The sequence below is a fragment of the Macaca nemestrina genome, chromosome 6, assembly GCF_043159975.1.
Source record: "Macaca nemestrina isolate mMacNem1 chromosome 6, mMacNem.hap1, whole genome shotgun sequence".
Lineage (NCBI taxonomy): Eukaryota > Metazoa > Chordata > Mammalia > Primates > Cercopithecidae > Macaca > Macaca nemestrina.
Genome location: NC_092130.1, coordinates 156,386,534 through 156,403,258, shown reverse-complemented (window position 1 = coordinate 156,403,258; position 16,725 = coordinate 156,386,534). Strand labels below are relative to the sequence as shown.

Sequence of the window (16,725 nt, the reverse complement as noted above, 5' to 3'; positions counted from 1 at the left end):
TGGTTACCCATTGAAGCACAAAGGCATGAATGTGAGAAGGAGAGAGGTAATTGCCATTTCTATATCACATAAATAAAGTCGTATTGGTCGGGCGCGGTGGCTCACGCCTGTAATCCCAGCACCTGGGAGACTGAGGTGGGCGGATCACGAGGTCAGGAGATCGAGGTCATCCTGGCTAACGCGGTGAAACCCCATCTCTACTAAAAAAAAATACAAAAAACTAGCCGGGCGAGGTGGCGGGCGCCTGTAGTCCCAGCTACTCGGGAGGCTGAGGCGGGAGAATGGCGTGAACCCGGGAGGCGGAGCTTGCAGTGAGCCAAGATCAGCCACTGCACTGCAGCCTGGGTGACAGAGCCAGACTCCGTCTCAAAAATAAAAAAAAAATAATAATAATAATAAAGTCGTATTGAGCAAGTAAAAATCTAGGAGGTAATATTGCAAAGAAAGCTTCCAAAGGACTGAGCAAAATGTGGGGCTACATAAATAAGTGCACTCTCATCCTGATACTGACAACCTACCACAACATCTGCATTGTAGTTATTAATGATTTCAAACAATTTTGATGAATTTATGGCTTTTCACTATTTGAGGCTGATATGCCTGGTCACTTCTTCTATAAAAATTTGATCAGTAGGACCTTTGCACTTGAATACTTAAAATACTGCCAATTTGTGTACAAGAGTTAAAAATAACTGACAGCTCAATGTGAGTAAGAGACTTTGGAGGAAAGATATAATAGGTGATTTAAGAGATGTGACAGGGTGACTTCCTTAAGAACAACAAAATGATGCCAGAAATCAACTGGGACGGTGACAAAGGCAAACTGCTTACCTCTAGGTTTTGTTTAGCGACAAACAGCTGCTGTTTCTTTTTGTTGATAAAAACCAATAAAGTTCAAAGAGATATAATTTATCCTCATCCTTTATTTTCTACTCTCGTTGCTACTCACATTTACATTAAAATGCTACTTTTCCAGAGTTGAGATGAAAAAGGCATCATATATATGAATCAACAAAATAATTTAACATTAGCTTATTTTGTTATTTGCTTTGTGTATAATCATATTGTAACATCTCTATGCTACATGATAATCTCGAACAATACTTGCTTTAAGAAAAATGACATAATTATGCACGTTTATAAACCATTCCATTGTATAATGCTTAAAAGATGTTTTTTAATGAGCTTAAGAGGAAGAAATTAAAAACAAGATAAAGCTCCTTGGAGGGAACTGCAGAGTAGTTAAGGAAATTATGCAATGCTAAATGGGCATTTAGGAGACAGCAGAGGAGAGCTGAAAGTCACACCAGAGACTGAGAAACTACTGAGGCTTTCGAATTGAAGATTCTTACCAGAGGAAAGAGAGAAACCCAAATTTGTGAGCACTGGAGATACGATCATCAACTCAGCTTTGGGCATTTAAGTTAAATTAGAGCAAAACGAGATGCTGTACAATGTCTTAGTTTCCTGTTTAAGCTACTGAAGAAAGTAACTTGACAAAGCTTTCAGTGAAGCTGCCATGGATCCCCAGAGTCCTGGAAATCTGTTTTGCTACATTCCTCTAGAGCGGTCCCCAAGTTAATTGGCATCAATAGATAACACACAATTGCAATGTGTATAAACAATAAAAGCATATAGGATTCAGGAAGGTTAAGATAAACTTTAATCACTCATAAGTATATTATTTTGTCCTAGGTATTCTTTACAATGGATCTCACCTGAAATTTTAAGTGTACTCTGTAACAACAGCTTTAATTGTGTCTAAACAGGTTTGCATAACTGGTTTTACATCTATATTTCTAAATTTATACCTACAGAGGGTTATTGTCCAAGTTGTCCTAGAGGATATCACGATGCAGAAGGAGTGTGAATCCCATTATGTAATATGCCAAGTAGTTTGGTCTAAGGCAACTTTCCACTGGACTAACTGGAATGTTCCAAGTAGGTTTTTGTGTAATTTCCATATACATGATTTCTCTTAGAAAACTATACATTTCATCACACACGGAAAATATGTATTTCCCCGGGTTCTGTCATGCTAAACATTTAGCCTAGCTGATATCTTACATGTTTATTTTCACTAATATCTCATTTGCACACATCTGATTGACATGCTGTATTTCACTAGCTACTAGATGGCACTGTCTTTCTGCAGGCATCTCAGTTCAAAATGCTCAAGTCCAGTTGAAATCCCTGTCCCTCTCTTCAAATAAACACTTCTGGTAGAAAGCTTGAAAGTATCTTTTCATTGATATTTTTCCTTTTATCCCTCAAACCTTTTATTTACCTAGTTACTAAATTGTCTTAAATATATCTCAAATTCCTCTTCTCTTCAGCATTAGTTCAGACTGCATCAACTCTTGCTGTTCCTATCCAGCAATGTGCTTCATTGCTATCAAAATAATTGGTCAAAATGAAGAACTGTACTTGATGCTCTCCAAAAAAAAGATCTCTTAAATAATATATGTAGCATTTTATCTTTTTATTCAACTCTTTCATGATGCTAACAATGTCTTATGTCATAATCTCACCTTTCACAATCCCTGATTTAAACCAAATTACACACATTTCACTGAAGTCTGTTTTTATTCATTTTATCTTCTCTAACAACAATAACCACCAAAAATATTCTTTCCCTCAATGCCCCTTATTTTCCTGCCTGGAAAATTCTTATTCATTTTAGAAGTAGTTTTAAATAATGTTCTTTTTCATGATTCCCTTATGTCTAAAATATTTAATTATTTAATTATTTAGACAATTATGGCACTAATCTTATTGCATTACTCACCAGTTATATTTCTGTACATGTTTATGTTTTGTGTATATATGTATAAATATAAGTATATATAATCATGTATGTTTTTGTGTATATACAGATAAATATAAGTATATATAGTCTTATATAAACTTATATAATTAAATATATACAGCCTTATAAATACTTATATAATTAATATATAGTCTTATATATATTTATATAATTAAATATACTTATATTCATACATATATACACAAAACAGAAACATGCACACACATATTTTATATATATTTATATTTATACATTTATACACAAAACACATATATATATATATGTAGAGTTATGTTTCACTTAACAGGGATACATTCTGAAAAATGCACTGTTAGGTAGTTTTGTTGTACAAACATCACAGAGTGTACTTACACAAACCTAGATGGTATCGCCTTCTACACAACTAGGCTATATGGTAGAATCTACTGCTCCTAATCTAGAAACCTGCACAGCATGTTACTGTATTGAATACTGCAGACATGTGTAACACAATGGTATTTGTGTGTCTAAACATAGCTAAACACAGTAAAAAATAAGTATCGGTATTCTAATCTTATGAGACCACCATCACGATAGGTGGTCCGTCATTGACTGAAATGTCATTATGGAGTGCATGACTGTACAGTTACAAAGGCAAGCAAGAAAAAGAGAGACAGATAATGAATATAAGAGAAACTGAAATGAAAAAAAGTAAATGTGTGTATGTACGTGTGTCTGTGTGTATAAGAGACAGAGAGAGAGAGTTTGGTTCTGTTTATCCCACCAAAATGCAAATTAGTTGTGAATGTATCCTGTACATAATTTCTTACTTTAAGACAACTACAGTTCATTTTTATTTCTTAGCACAGTTCTTGGCACATATAGGGCTTTGGTCAATGTTTAATAAATCAATGAATGCTTTAATGACATAATTTCTTTTGTAACTCCTTCAAACTATAGGCATTGGGAACATGAGGGAAAATCACGCTACATCTAACCAACATAAATTGTAGAACAGTGCTTTTGCGTGTAAGTAGGTTCATTTTTTTCTAGATAATAAAACAGGGAAAAAGAGACATTTTTAATTTTATTCCCTTCTTTCTCATGCTGAAGCATCTTCCTTGGGGCATACCTGACAGTTGCTCTAGTTGAAAAGTGCTTGATAATTTTAAAATATGCAAATCAGCCTGGGGCCTACATTACCTTGGGATCCCCAGCAGAGGAGAGGTTGACTCTATTTACAAAGTGAAAATCAGCACTTATTAAATCAAATCTCTCTTGTACCAGGCAGGGATTATGATAGTCTCACAGCTCACTGAACGTACGTGTCTTAAATCCCTATGTATATCATATAGACATTTCCTTGAAAGACCTTGTCTCGTGCAAACTTGTTTATCTGCCCAGGCAGTATAAGGATCCCAGAAAAGAGGTCAGTCGTGTTTGGTCCTTGGATACTGCAAAAGCACCAAGCAATAAAACTATGATTTACTTGTCTCTGTAACAACATGCATACACATTTTAAGAATTCAGTATGTCCTGCCTGAATTTTGCCCTATAATCTATATAAAAGTAGTGAACCACAGAATCAACTAAAGCGGGATGCACGAAGGAAGATTAAATTTTTGATGTGCCAGTATCTTTCTAGGTGTAGTGCTTTGAAGCATAGGCTTAAAAGCCAAATAACCTGGATCCTCAACCTGCTTCTTATTTATTTCATGAACAAGCGACTTTACATTTACATGATTCTGTTTTTTTTAACTAACGAAAAGGGGTAGATTTATGTTGGTGCAAAAGTAATCGCAGTTTTTGCTATTAATGGCAAAATTACTTTTCCACCAACCTAATACAAAAGTAATTTTGCCATTAATAGCAAAAACTGCGATTGCTTTTGCACCAACCTAATACATTATCAATCTCATACGGATGATGTAAAGATGAAGTGAGTTTATATTTGCACTATACTTTATAGTAGTGTTTAGTACATGCTATAACAATGCCTAATACTATTATTTTTATACTGTTGCTGTTTTATTTGGGCAAACCAGATAATCCTTTCTTAAGTAATTTAATGAGATAAAGTCAGTAGCCCATCAATGGCATTCAGATAAACAAATAAGCATGCATAGCTATGACATCTCTTTTAGATGATTATTCTGTAAATAATTCTGGAATTGTTTACAGTTGTTTCTGAATTGGTTATAGTTGTGTATAATCCTTAGAGTTAATTTGATGGGAAATATGAAGAATTGATGTTGAAATTCTCAGGAAGTAAGATCTTACCTCAGTTTATTTGAATACTCAAAGTCTTCCATCACCTATAATTTATCTTAATAAAAACTGTCTTTTAAGTGGGCAAATGTTTTATTAATTTTCAAAACTAACATTAACCAAATGATGAAAAGCTATTTATATTTGTCCCTATTGTCAATAATCCATGGGAAATTATAGTAGACAACAATACATTCACTCGTTTGAGTGCATTTAGGATCGATTTGGATGCTTACATAATAAATATATCAAATTCTCGTTTAATTTGACATTGATTATCTATATACATGATACCCTGCATACATATGAGAGAGTCACTCAATCACACAGTGACCTTTTGCTTGGAGTTTGTAAGGTTTTTTCCTCCCTCAAAAAGGCTCAGCAAAGCTGACACTACATAAATGTACATGTTATTGGTCCATGACTTTTATTTGTCAACCTAAATTATTTGCAATAATGTCTGTGAGTCAGTGAGTGTACAGAAGCATGATTCTATAAAAGCCAGGTTTCTTAGGAGCTCACAACATTGGTAAGTGGAATTTGAAAACAATCTGCTTTTCTTGACTTTTGTCCCTGTGATGGGATGTATGGAAGAGCAAATAAAAGGCTCTGTTTTCTTTCTTTTTTTTTTTTTTAAACTAGTGCCCAATCCTAGGCACCAACCAGTTGGCTGGGAACCTGACCTCCTGCTTAGTTGCTTTTGCAAACTCTTTTTCTCTAGGCCTTGACCTTCTTCTCTGGTGCCTATTTTTGTTCCTTGAAGATATTGGAGAGCGTTTTCAAATAGAGATTCTCTGGAGTGTTAAGGCAAAGATGGAATTAGCCAGATCTCAGTACATTAGATGTCCCTTAATCATTAACTATGGACGGATGAAAATCAATATGGTAACATTTTCTCAGGGACACTTTTTGTAAAACCTTTTGGAAACAAATACTGTTGTCCCAGTTGGTTTTGCAAAGCCCTACAATGATCACGTTTCAGTAATTTAAGCTTTTCATAGACCTTTCCAATGATCTGCTTTAACAATTTTACATAATTTTATGATTTTCTATGTTTTTATGATTTTAGAGAAAGAAGGAAAGAAAAGGGGTAAACAGGACTAAAAATATTCAAGTGAAAATACCAGGCAAATAGATTTAAAGTATGGAAGTATAATATTTTTCTAGTATTAGCACAATGAAACAGAAAAATTTAAGGATTATTGAATGTTTGGTTGGAGACCAGGAAAATTTGCTCTGGAGTCCTCCTTAATGGAACTCTTATTGGTACACATGAAGTAAGTGCATTTATTTTGTATACATTTTAATATTTAGAGCAAAAGAGTAGAAAATACTTTTAGATATCAGTTTTAAGGTGCATCCCGACCTTCCAATCCATGGACTCCTTTTTAGAATTATACTAATGTGCATATATTAATGTTCACATATTTATATACTTTTAAAACCATGAGACTACAAAGATAACTTGGATCAGGCACACAGTTATTATTTTGTTAATGCCAATGATAATTTATAATTGTCAATGTTACCCTGAGGGTAAAGCCCTCTAAACTCATCTCCCATCAACCTCCTCATTCTTTGGAATGTTCCAGTCACAGGAAGTTTCAGTTGTGGATAGACTCCCTTCAATTTCCAACCTCAGGGGTTCCCACATGCTGATCTTTTTGCTAAGTGGATTTCTCCCTCTGTTAGTGGCTAGATATTGCAGTGTTTAGGTGAAATATCACCTTTTGAATGAGAGCTTCTATTAGCCTTCCCCTTCCCCTAATCGCCAAATCCTGCTTACACTGGAATTGTCTCACATGTGATTGTTTTTTATACAGGACTGAACGACCCCTTGCCAGTGTACAATGCTTTTACTTATGTATGATTTGTCTCTGCTGCTTTAAAGAAAGGCGACAGGGATACAAACCAGGACTTTTTGTTGTTGTTTTGACAAATGCCATATGCTTGGACTTAGTTTCTAAAATGGCTGTATTAGTCTGTTCTCATGCTGCTAATAAAGACATACCCGAGACTGGGTAATTTATAAAGGAAAGAGGTTTAATTGACTCACAGTTCCACATGGCTGAGGAGGCCTCACAATCATGGTGGAAGGTAAATGAAAAAGCAAAGTCATGTCTTACATGGCAGCAGGAAAGAGAGAGCTTGTGTAGAGGAACTCCACTTTATAAAACCACCATCTCTAATGAGACATATTCACTATCACAAGAACAGCATGGGAAAGACCACCCCTGTGATTCAATTACCTCCCACCAGGTCCCTCCCATGACACGTGGGAAGTATGAGAGCTACAATTCAAGATGAGATTTGGGCGGAAACACAGCCAAACCATATCAACGGCATTTGGTACAAGGGTGATCTCAACAAATATTTTTAAATCAATGAATTTGTGATTTACTTGAATTGTCTCTCATACGACATCAAAACTTCTCACTTAGATGCTACTGGAATATTGGGCCAGATAACTCTTTGTCATTGAAATTTTAAGGATGCTTAGAAGCAGCCCTAGCTCCTACCCATTAGATCCCAGTAGCATTTGTCAGTTGACATAATAAAAAATGTCTCAAGACATTGCCAAATGTCCAGGGCCATGGCTGGGGAGGGCAAAATTATCTCTGAATTAGAAACATTGTTATAAATCCACACAATAAAATAAATGAAAAAATAAAGCAAGATATCTGAGTTTTCATTTGTCTCTGTCTCCTCCAGATGACTGAGATTGTTGATGTAGCATATAGGGAAACAATGAATTTAGATCAGCCAACCTAAAGGAAAGTTTGAGTTGCGACCTAACTTATAATATTGAATAATAAAAATAATAATGGTAATAGAAAACTAGCATGAATCAACATTATTGGATGCATAAATACACTAAATGCCAGCCACTGAGTCAATGCTTCTTAGATATTAAATTATTTAGTCTTACATTACTCTGCAAAGAAGAGACTGCTATCCAGTGTTGCTGATGACAATGAAAAATAGATGGTCAGTTTAACCTACCCAAGTGAAAAAACTACTAAGTGAAAATTACTGGGACTCATGCAGGATGACTGCAGGGCCTGCTGCTGAGCTATCCAACGTGGCAGCCACTAGCCAAGCCACTAACCCTCATATAGCTATAACTACAAATATAGTTTTTGAATTGAGATTTGATGTAAGTTGAAAATACTTGATAACTTGGTATAACCTTAAGACTTAGAGAAAAAAGGAATGTAAAATATTTGAGTAAGTTTTATATTGTCATATTCAAAGGGTAATATTGGGTTAAAGAAAAACATATACTGCAAATAAATGTCTCTTGCTTTTTGAAAACTTTTCCTATGTGGCTTTATCATTTTTACCCTGAGCCTCCTTTTCTTCTGTGTATGGGTATAATAATAGTAACGGTTTCTATAGATTAGTTGTGAGGTTTCAATGATATGCTACATACGAAAGGCTTTGTGAACTGTAGAACTCCCTCCAAAGATTGGCTATTTACTTACATAATATTAAATACTCTTTTCCAGATGTTGTATGATTTAGACAATCAAATAACATTCTAATTCCCATGAATGTGGGTTCCCAAAGGTTAGATAAGGTTGGAAATATTCATAACAAAAAAGAAAACTTAGAAAATAAAAATCCATAAATTATATTTCCATCTATAATTTAAAAATAATGGGACAGTTCAGACCAACCTGGGCAACATGGCGAAACCTTGTGTCTACTAAAAATACAAAAATTAGCTTGGCATGGTGGCATGAGCCTGTAATCCCAGCTACTCAGGAAGCTGAGGCAGGAGAATCATTTGAGCCTGGGAGGTGGAGGTTGCAGTGAGCTGAGATCGCACCACTGCACTCTAGCCTGTGTCACAGAGTAAGATTCACTCTCAAAATAATAATATAATAGTGATAATAATAATGAGACAAGATACGGGATGACCTAAAACCCTCTAAATGTATTGTACTGTACATTTGGAGTTGGAGGTAGATTTAGTTTAATTATTGAATGTGTCATTTGTAAATGGACTGTATTTTAGACACATGTGCATATATGTTCCCAAAAATGTAAAATACAATACTACTCCCAAAGGAAATTTATTACCGATAAAATACTTTTTTTTCCAGTAATAGTTTTGCTCATTGTAGATTATGCAGTTAATTTGCTATGGTTTATTGTGCTGAATTTGCATGCTCGTTCTCCTGGTAAAAGGCTCGAGCTAAGAGGTGGTCAAAAATACATGTAAAATGTGAAATTTAAATTTTAAACAGCACGCATCTTTAAACGTGTTCTAAGAAATATGCAGGATTATTATTGCTTTTATTTTTCTTACCAATATTAAAGGTAACCTGGACCTGAAACCTAATGATTTGAAAAAAGCATAAGCACACGCCTTTCCCTATGAGTTCTGGGGCCCAGCACCATACCAGCAGACCTGATGGGCACACCTTAAATATCTAATCAAACAACCATCACAAATACATAGGCATGTGATTAGCCTGCTCAAGAAAATGCTGTATGAATTTTGAAATCTTTCCAAATACATGCTTTTAAACAATTTAATTCGAATCAGGTACTATTAATAATCAAAGTTAGGTAAAAATAGTACAGAAAAGAGAAAAAAATGCTTTTGAAGAGTCAAAACAATGCTGTTAATTCTAGACAGTAATTCCTCTGAGCAATGGTCTTTAATATAAAGATACAAATATTACAAAAAAGCTATTGCCTTTAAATTTTAGTACGTTGTCACAAGGTATTTAAAGTCAATTACAAACTAAAATGGGGGGACCAATTCAGAGGTTAATATTCAGCATATACTGAAAATTCAGGACATAGATGGTAGTCGAATATGTTTTTTGTGTCACTTTTCTGATGACCCTACATTCTATCTTTAAGTACAGCATCTTCTGGCAAAGCAAAAATTTGGGAGTTTCCATTGAGATTTGATACCATCCTCTCTAGTATGCGAGTTGACATGTAATCTATCAAATTTGTACAAGAAAGAAGAACAAATGCATGTGTTTTTATGGTCAGGAGCTAAAGGTTCTTAACCTATTCTTAATCTATTTTAAGAATTTGAGAGGTCAGTTCAAAATAGATCTATGTGCAGATCAGGAATACAAAATGTTGTACTAAGTTTATCACTCCACACATAATAACATTAAATGCAAGTCAGATAGTTTCTGAGGTTCTCCCTCTACAGTGCTTTCTGGCTTAGTCCTTATAATTTGTCAAATTAGATTTTTTGTTGAAAAACTGTGTCCTCAATTTAGGATCCTCATTATTGAATTTGAAACAGAAACAAATAAGTTTATTGTAAAATTATGACTTAGTTTGTTTTCTAATAAACATTGTTTCATTTTATTAGCTGAAAGAAACAGTTCTTAAAACTACAAGTATAGATGCCAAGCGCACATATGAAGAGGTTTGGGATCATAGGTCCTCCTGTCTCTGAGTGAAATATGCTTGAAATATTCAATTTTATTTTATAATAACAGTAATTCATCAGCATGTACACCTTTACTTTTGTAGCACATTTTTAGTATGTTTTAAATTAAACGAATGACAATTGCTTTTTGGTTTTTTTTTCTTTGTCTCTTTTTACTCTAAATCTTTTGCCCTGCAGAATGACCATTAAAGAGTGCTTACTCTGGGGGAAACGTGGCGGGTTGTCATTGACATCTGTCAGCGTGATGTTCACGGTGGTTGTCCCTGATAAACCTCCCATCTGGCCGCCCATGTCTTTGGCCTGGATGACCACTTGGTATTGCTCTCTGTTTTCTCTGTTCATGTTTGGTAAAGCAGTCCTGATGATACCTTGAGAAAATATAAAAACTTCCATTATCTTCACTGAAATCTCCATTATTATTTTATTAAGTCCACAAAAAGTATTTTTAAGCTAGTGATTTTTTGAAAGACATGTTTCCATACTCATTTTTATTGTCTAGAAATTATAAAAGTGGAGGCCGGGCACAGTGGCTCAAGCCTGTAATCCCAGCACTTTGGGAGGCCGAGATGGGTGGATCACAAGGTCAGGAGATCCAGACCATCCTGGCTAATACAGTGAAACTCCGTCTCTACTAAAAAATACAAAAAATTAGCCAGGAGAGGTGGCGGGCGCCTGTAGTCCCAGCTACTCGGGAGGCTGAGGCAGGAGAATGGCGTGAACCCGGGAGGCGGAGCTTGCAGTGAGCTGAGATCCCGCCACTGTGCTCCAGTCTGGGCGACAGAGCGAGACTCTGTCTCAAAAAATAAATAAATAAATAAAATAAAATAAAATAAAAAATACAAAAAACTAGCCAGGGGAGGTGGCGGGCGCCTGTAGTCCCAGCTACTCGAGGCTGAGGCAGGAGAATGGCGTGAACCCGGGAGGCGGAGCTTGCAGTGAGCTGAGATCCGGCCACTGCACTCCAGCCTGGGCCACACAGCGAGACTCCGTCTCAAAAAAAAAAAAAAAAAAAAATTATAAAAGTGAAAAGTGAATCTGTGGAAATATCATTTGTATTGTGTTTCCATTTCCTAGCAACATCACATGTGCTTAGAGTGGCCTAAGCCTATATGTTAAAATATCTACACAGAGGTTTCCATTAGTTCACTCTATGATTTAACTTTGAATTCTTACATCTTTAGGTGTTGCATCCTCACTCAACTGTGAGTATTAACGTTAAAGTTTTGTTCTTATTCTCCCATGGTCTTTCTACTGATAAAGGTCACAAAGATGATCAAATGAACAAACAGCAATTCATGATTCCTGACCTGTTTCAGGCTCCACAGAGAAATAGGGCTGCCCTTGAAGTATGCTGTAAATGACTCTGGCGCTGTTCCCGTATGAAGGGTCATCGGCATCTGTAGCTGTGACTTGCACCACAGAAGTACCTGAAGTATCCAAATTCAGCTTAGTTCTGCACAGTACCAGAAGGAGGAGCAAAAGCACTGGTTTTCATTGAAGACTTGAATGATTTCTGGCTTTAATAATGACCTCTTAAACTTTCATATACAATTTGGATGAATATGTACATTAATATAGTGTTATTACAGGTAAACTCTGAGTTCAAGTACATAATATTTATTTAGTCAACATGCCTATTTTGTATGCATGCAATAAGTAATGCTAGTATATCAGAATATGATAAATACAATTACTTTACAAATGCTCAAGTTGGATATTGAAATTCATTTTCACATAATAGATTTGTTTTGTGTAAAGGGCATATCTAATCACACAGGAGTGTGTTCTTCTTCCTGCTCTCCACTAATTAACTCTAAAAATAATTAACATCTGCTCTAGAATACAATTTTATGAATAGATTAAATTCTAAATTTAGAAACAATTCAACATGATCCCAAGTCCCATGAACTACTAAAATCTATTTAATAAAGTTCAAGATATTTAAAAGGACTTTATAGTGAGATTACTGCCAAAAGTTCTTGGGATTTAATGAAGCAAATATTAAATAACAATCCCAGAACAATGCTTTTGAGAAATGCAGAGTCTGAAAATGTGCTATTATAACTGTTAACAAGTAAAAAAAAAAAAGCTTCAGATTTGTTTAATCAGTTTAAACAACTTCACACATATTTGAAAAGTGTCTATTCTCCTACTGAATCCAAACATATTTCTCTAAAAATGTTATCACTGTTCTCTGATGCTTTTCACTGCCTTTCATTCTATATCTAAATTAATGCAGTTTTAATTTTCTTGGCCTACTGATACATCTCCCATTTATTTACACTGAAGAGAGAAATTCTATTTTCTTGAATGTTATATTTCTACCTTTTTTTCATGCCATATGTTTTACAGGTTCCACAATCTAACTTGGTAATTCTGTATCAGTATGTATTTAACCATGGCTTTTCAACTGGCTTCTTTGAATATAAGATTTCAAAGAGTTTTAAAGATACCAGCAGAGTTTTATATATGATAATCATAATGATAGGATATTTTATGATATTTAATAAAAAAGAATCTAATCAATTTCCTCAATTGAAATATGTAGATAGTACATATTCAAGATGAAATCTTTTGGTAAATTATGACTAGAGTATATGTGAAGATTCTATAACCTGTATGGTATTCTAAATATATTTATATTATATTTGGGATCAAAAAATTACACAACTTTTATCTGAATCCAAGTGACAAAAAACAATTTATTTTCACAATTTTCTACTGAAGTTCAATGATATTTTCTTGATTTTTGAGGAGAGTGTCTACCTATAAGTATTATAAAGATTCACAAATCTGTTGGAAGTGTAAATTGCATTGATCTTTTTTTCTGATTGTCTCCTAAAAGAAAATATCTATATATATATATATTCATGGTAGCAAATCAAAGAGGATTTCAATTAATTGATTATACTACTATAAGAATTTCTTGATTTTTAGAACACTTTTTGAATACCATAATAAATGTTGTAAATGAACTTACCTACAACAGACATTTCCGGAACACTTGCTGTATAGATTTCTTCTGGAAACGTGGGTTCATTGTCATTGATATCATGAATTTTGATCACAAACTCTGACTCTGGCTCTACTGGCCTCAGAGTTCTTCTGTTAATCGCTTGTGCACGTAGAGTATAAAAGGCCTTTTCCTCCCTATCAATTCGTCTTGTGGCATGAATATCACCTGTTTTTTCATCAATAATAAAAAGAGTACCAGCTCCATCTCCAGATAAGATATATTTGAGTGATCCATCTCCTTTATCTTGGTCTGAATGTAGCTAGGAGAAATAAAAAAAGAGTATATCCATGATAATGTATAAAGGTACATGAGGCTGAAAGAATTCACAGAAGGTTTTTCAAGTCTCATCACTGAGCAATGGGGTCGCCTATAGTAGTTCTTGAAATGAGAGTTGAATAAGTTTGATCACACTCATTTATACACTTTAAAGAATATGAATAGCCTTTTATATATCAGGATAATTTTTATCCTAAATGAAAAAAATGTAATAAAATTAAACCGAGCTCCTCTCTTTGCTTGGTAAATACTCATTTTCATGGGCAAATAAATTCTGTTTCAGATATAAGATATCAGTCCTGATAGGCTGGTGTAAACACTGCTCTCTCATCTCTTTCTGTGAATGGAAGATTATTTTATTCTTATAATATGCAAAAAACTCATCTGCTATAAACTTGTTATTAGCTATTATATTTCTGTTGATGAATTAGTAATGTCTTAACTGTAAGACAAGCAAAGTTGTAGGAGACAAAGCTCTTACTTTAAAAACAACGTACATCATTTTTTTGCTGATACAATAGACAGTGATTACCCCACAAATATTTGTAGTACTCAGAGCAGACAGATATCTACATAACACATGTCTTTATATTTTAAAGTTATAAATCAAATTAATGAACTATAAAATAAAATATGTTCTAGCCTCCTACCTTGTCAAATCTACCTTTTCAAAAACCTACAAGGACAAATTCTGTGCAGGAACAAGACAATACAAGGCCTGTGTCTTGCTCCTTTTCCTAAGCCTCTAACATAACCACACTGAAGTTTTGAGAATCAATTCATCACATCAAAGAGCTCTGCATACCTTCATGTGCACATCTCAACCCAATGTACATACCATCCTAGTGCAAATGCCACTCCAGGAGGCCATGTGTCATGGATAAATTCCATCTAGGTTATTTTTCAACAACTGCCCTGAAGGCTAGCCAATAGGCTTAGGAATGCATGTACTAGTCACTGAGTCTAACCTTTGGGCAATGGACTTAAAGAAGAGCCTCTTCTAAAACCTAGAAGCAAGTTCCGGAATGTTTGGGAAAGAAGTAATAGGCCCCAATGACCTTGAGAATTCTGGAAATGGACAGGCAGTTGCCAGATGGGTACATCTCCTGCCCCATATAGAATTCTTACTCTGAAAAGTAAAGCTTGGCCACAGGAAGAACAGATCTTGGCTTTGAAAAACGTAAGAAGTGTAAGGTTTTTTTAGTGTTACCACCCTACCAATGAAAGCTTTTACTTGCTAGAATCACAGTTTTATTATGTGCAATGTGATTATGCTTCAACAAATTGTTATGTTGTTACACATTTGATAAGAAATATTTTAAAAACTGTAGATCTTAATTTCTATAAAACATTGATTACAACAGACATCATTATAGACATGTTTTGTGTTTTAATATTTATATAAAATGTAGACATAAATCAGAATAGGCACACTAACCTACAGTCTACAGAATTAAGAATTCAAGACAGTAATCTTCAATTATATGAAAAAATACATAGAGTTACACATTTATCTAAATGTTTCATTTTTCCTCTTTAGACTGTTTACATCAACACTCATTTTCATCTAATTAAGTGTTGAATTTTAAACTAATTACTTCCTATTTAAGAAGACTTTAGTTTATTTAATTGAAAGGTTCTTTTTTACTTATGAGAACTTATTTCAATGAACTTGCCCCTGAAAACATTTTTATGTAGACACCAAAATATTTAAAATAAATAAAATGTTATGCATATTTATCTTTAATGTATTGTATTACTTGTTATAACTGGGTCTACAAAAGCAGTCTACTTTTTGGTTAATGGAAGTAGTAATTAGCACTGAGCCATCAACTCTGGATAAAACTACATTTCTGGATAAACTGTTTATTAATACAGCTATAACAGATTAAGAAAACTCCAAATGGACATATATTGTGGAGAAAAAGATAAAGAAGTCAGGGAGCAAATAGTTTCTTACTACATTTTTAGCTATTCATAAACAATAAAGTAAGGTTGAGAAGCTCAGGAAATAACTCCTTTTAACTAAAAAGCTTTCCGAAGTAACATGTGACTTTTATCCAGGAAACCACTCTTAAAAAAAGTCACAAGACTGATGCTTTACAGGAACTGAAAATGTACATAGTTGCTGGGAAACTTTCCAATTATATGCATGTGCAACACAGTGGCAATTTTCCAAGTTACAGATTTAAGCACTGCATGTTTCTTGTTCTATCTGAGAATCAAAATAATTCAGGAAAAATTATTGATATTATCAATAATTTGATCAGATAACATTATGTTTTATAGTTGACAGTTATATTTATTCCCTATGCATTCAATAATTTTAATTGAGAAATATTTGTTTATACTCATAAGAATCGTGTACTTCTTAATCCAAATCAACAATTCCAGTTTCTGTGGAATATTCAAACATTTTGTGAAATGGAAATTCACAAGACAGCCCCTAAAAAGGCCCCCAGGAATGAATGAGGATTTCTTAAGCTTACAATACCTAAATTATGAAAGAATGAGTAGAGGTTTGAACCTGGGGAATTTTTATATGTTATTAATTTTGCATTTTAGGAAGAACACTGCATAAATATAGAATATAGATTTGGAATGAAGAAGGATCTAAGGCAAGATAGGGGTCATTAAAACCCTTTCTCTATTCTAATCAGTTAGACATACAAAAAAGCTGCTAAGATGGTGAGATTTTAATTTTTATAAAGCTCAGTTTTGGAACATAAATCATAGCAGGATTTATTATCTTCACTTATACTACAGAGAGTGAAAATTAAATCTTATAATTGGACCACATACTGTGGGAGTTTGTGTTGGATTAGAAAATTGAACATGGTAGTAGGGAATCAAAGAGATGGAGTTTGCAAGTAGACTGTGGTTTTGAGAATCAGAAAATGAAAGGATTTCTACCTTCACCAACGGGAATACAATTAAGAGAAGCAA

At 34.1% G+C, this 16,725-nt stretch overlaps 1 protein-coding gene across 2 annotated transcripts in view; it reads right to left on the bottom strand.

Moving 5' to 3' along the window:
- The window catches only part of LOC105472980 (cadherin-10), a 164,762-nt gene that overhangs the window by 36,587 nt on the left and 111,450 nt on the right, over positions 1-16,725 (bottom strand). For both annotated transcript variants that reach the window (XM_011726559.2, XM_011726560.3), the window contains 3 exons: positions 13,468-13,762; positions 11,795-11,914; positions 10,688-10,855 (listed from right to left, as the gene is read on the bottom strand). In XM_011726559.2, the coding sequence (XP_011724861.1) occupies positions 10,688-10,855; positions 11,795-11,914; positions 13,468-13,762 (583 nt within the window). The remainder of the gene's footprint in view (positions 1-10,687; positions 10,856-11,794; positions 11,915-13,467; positions 13,763-16,725) is intronic.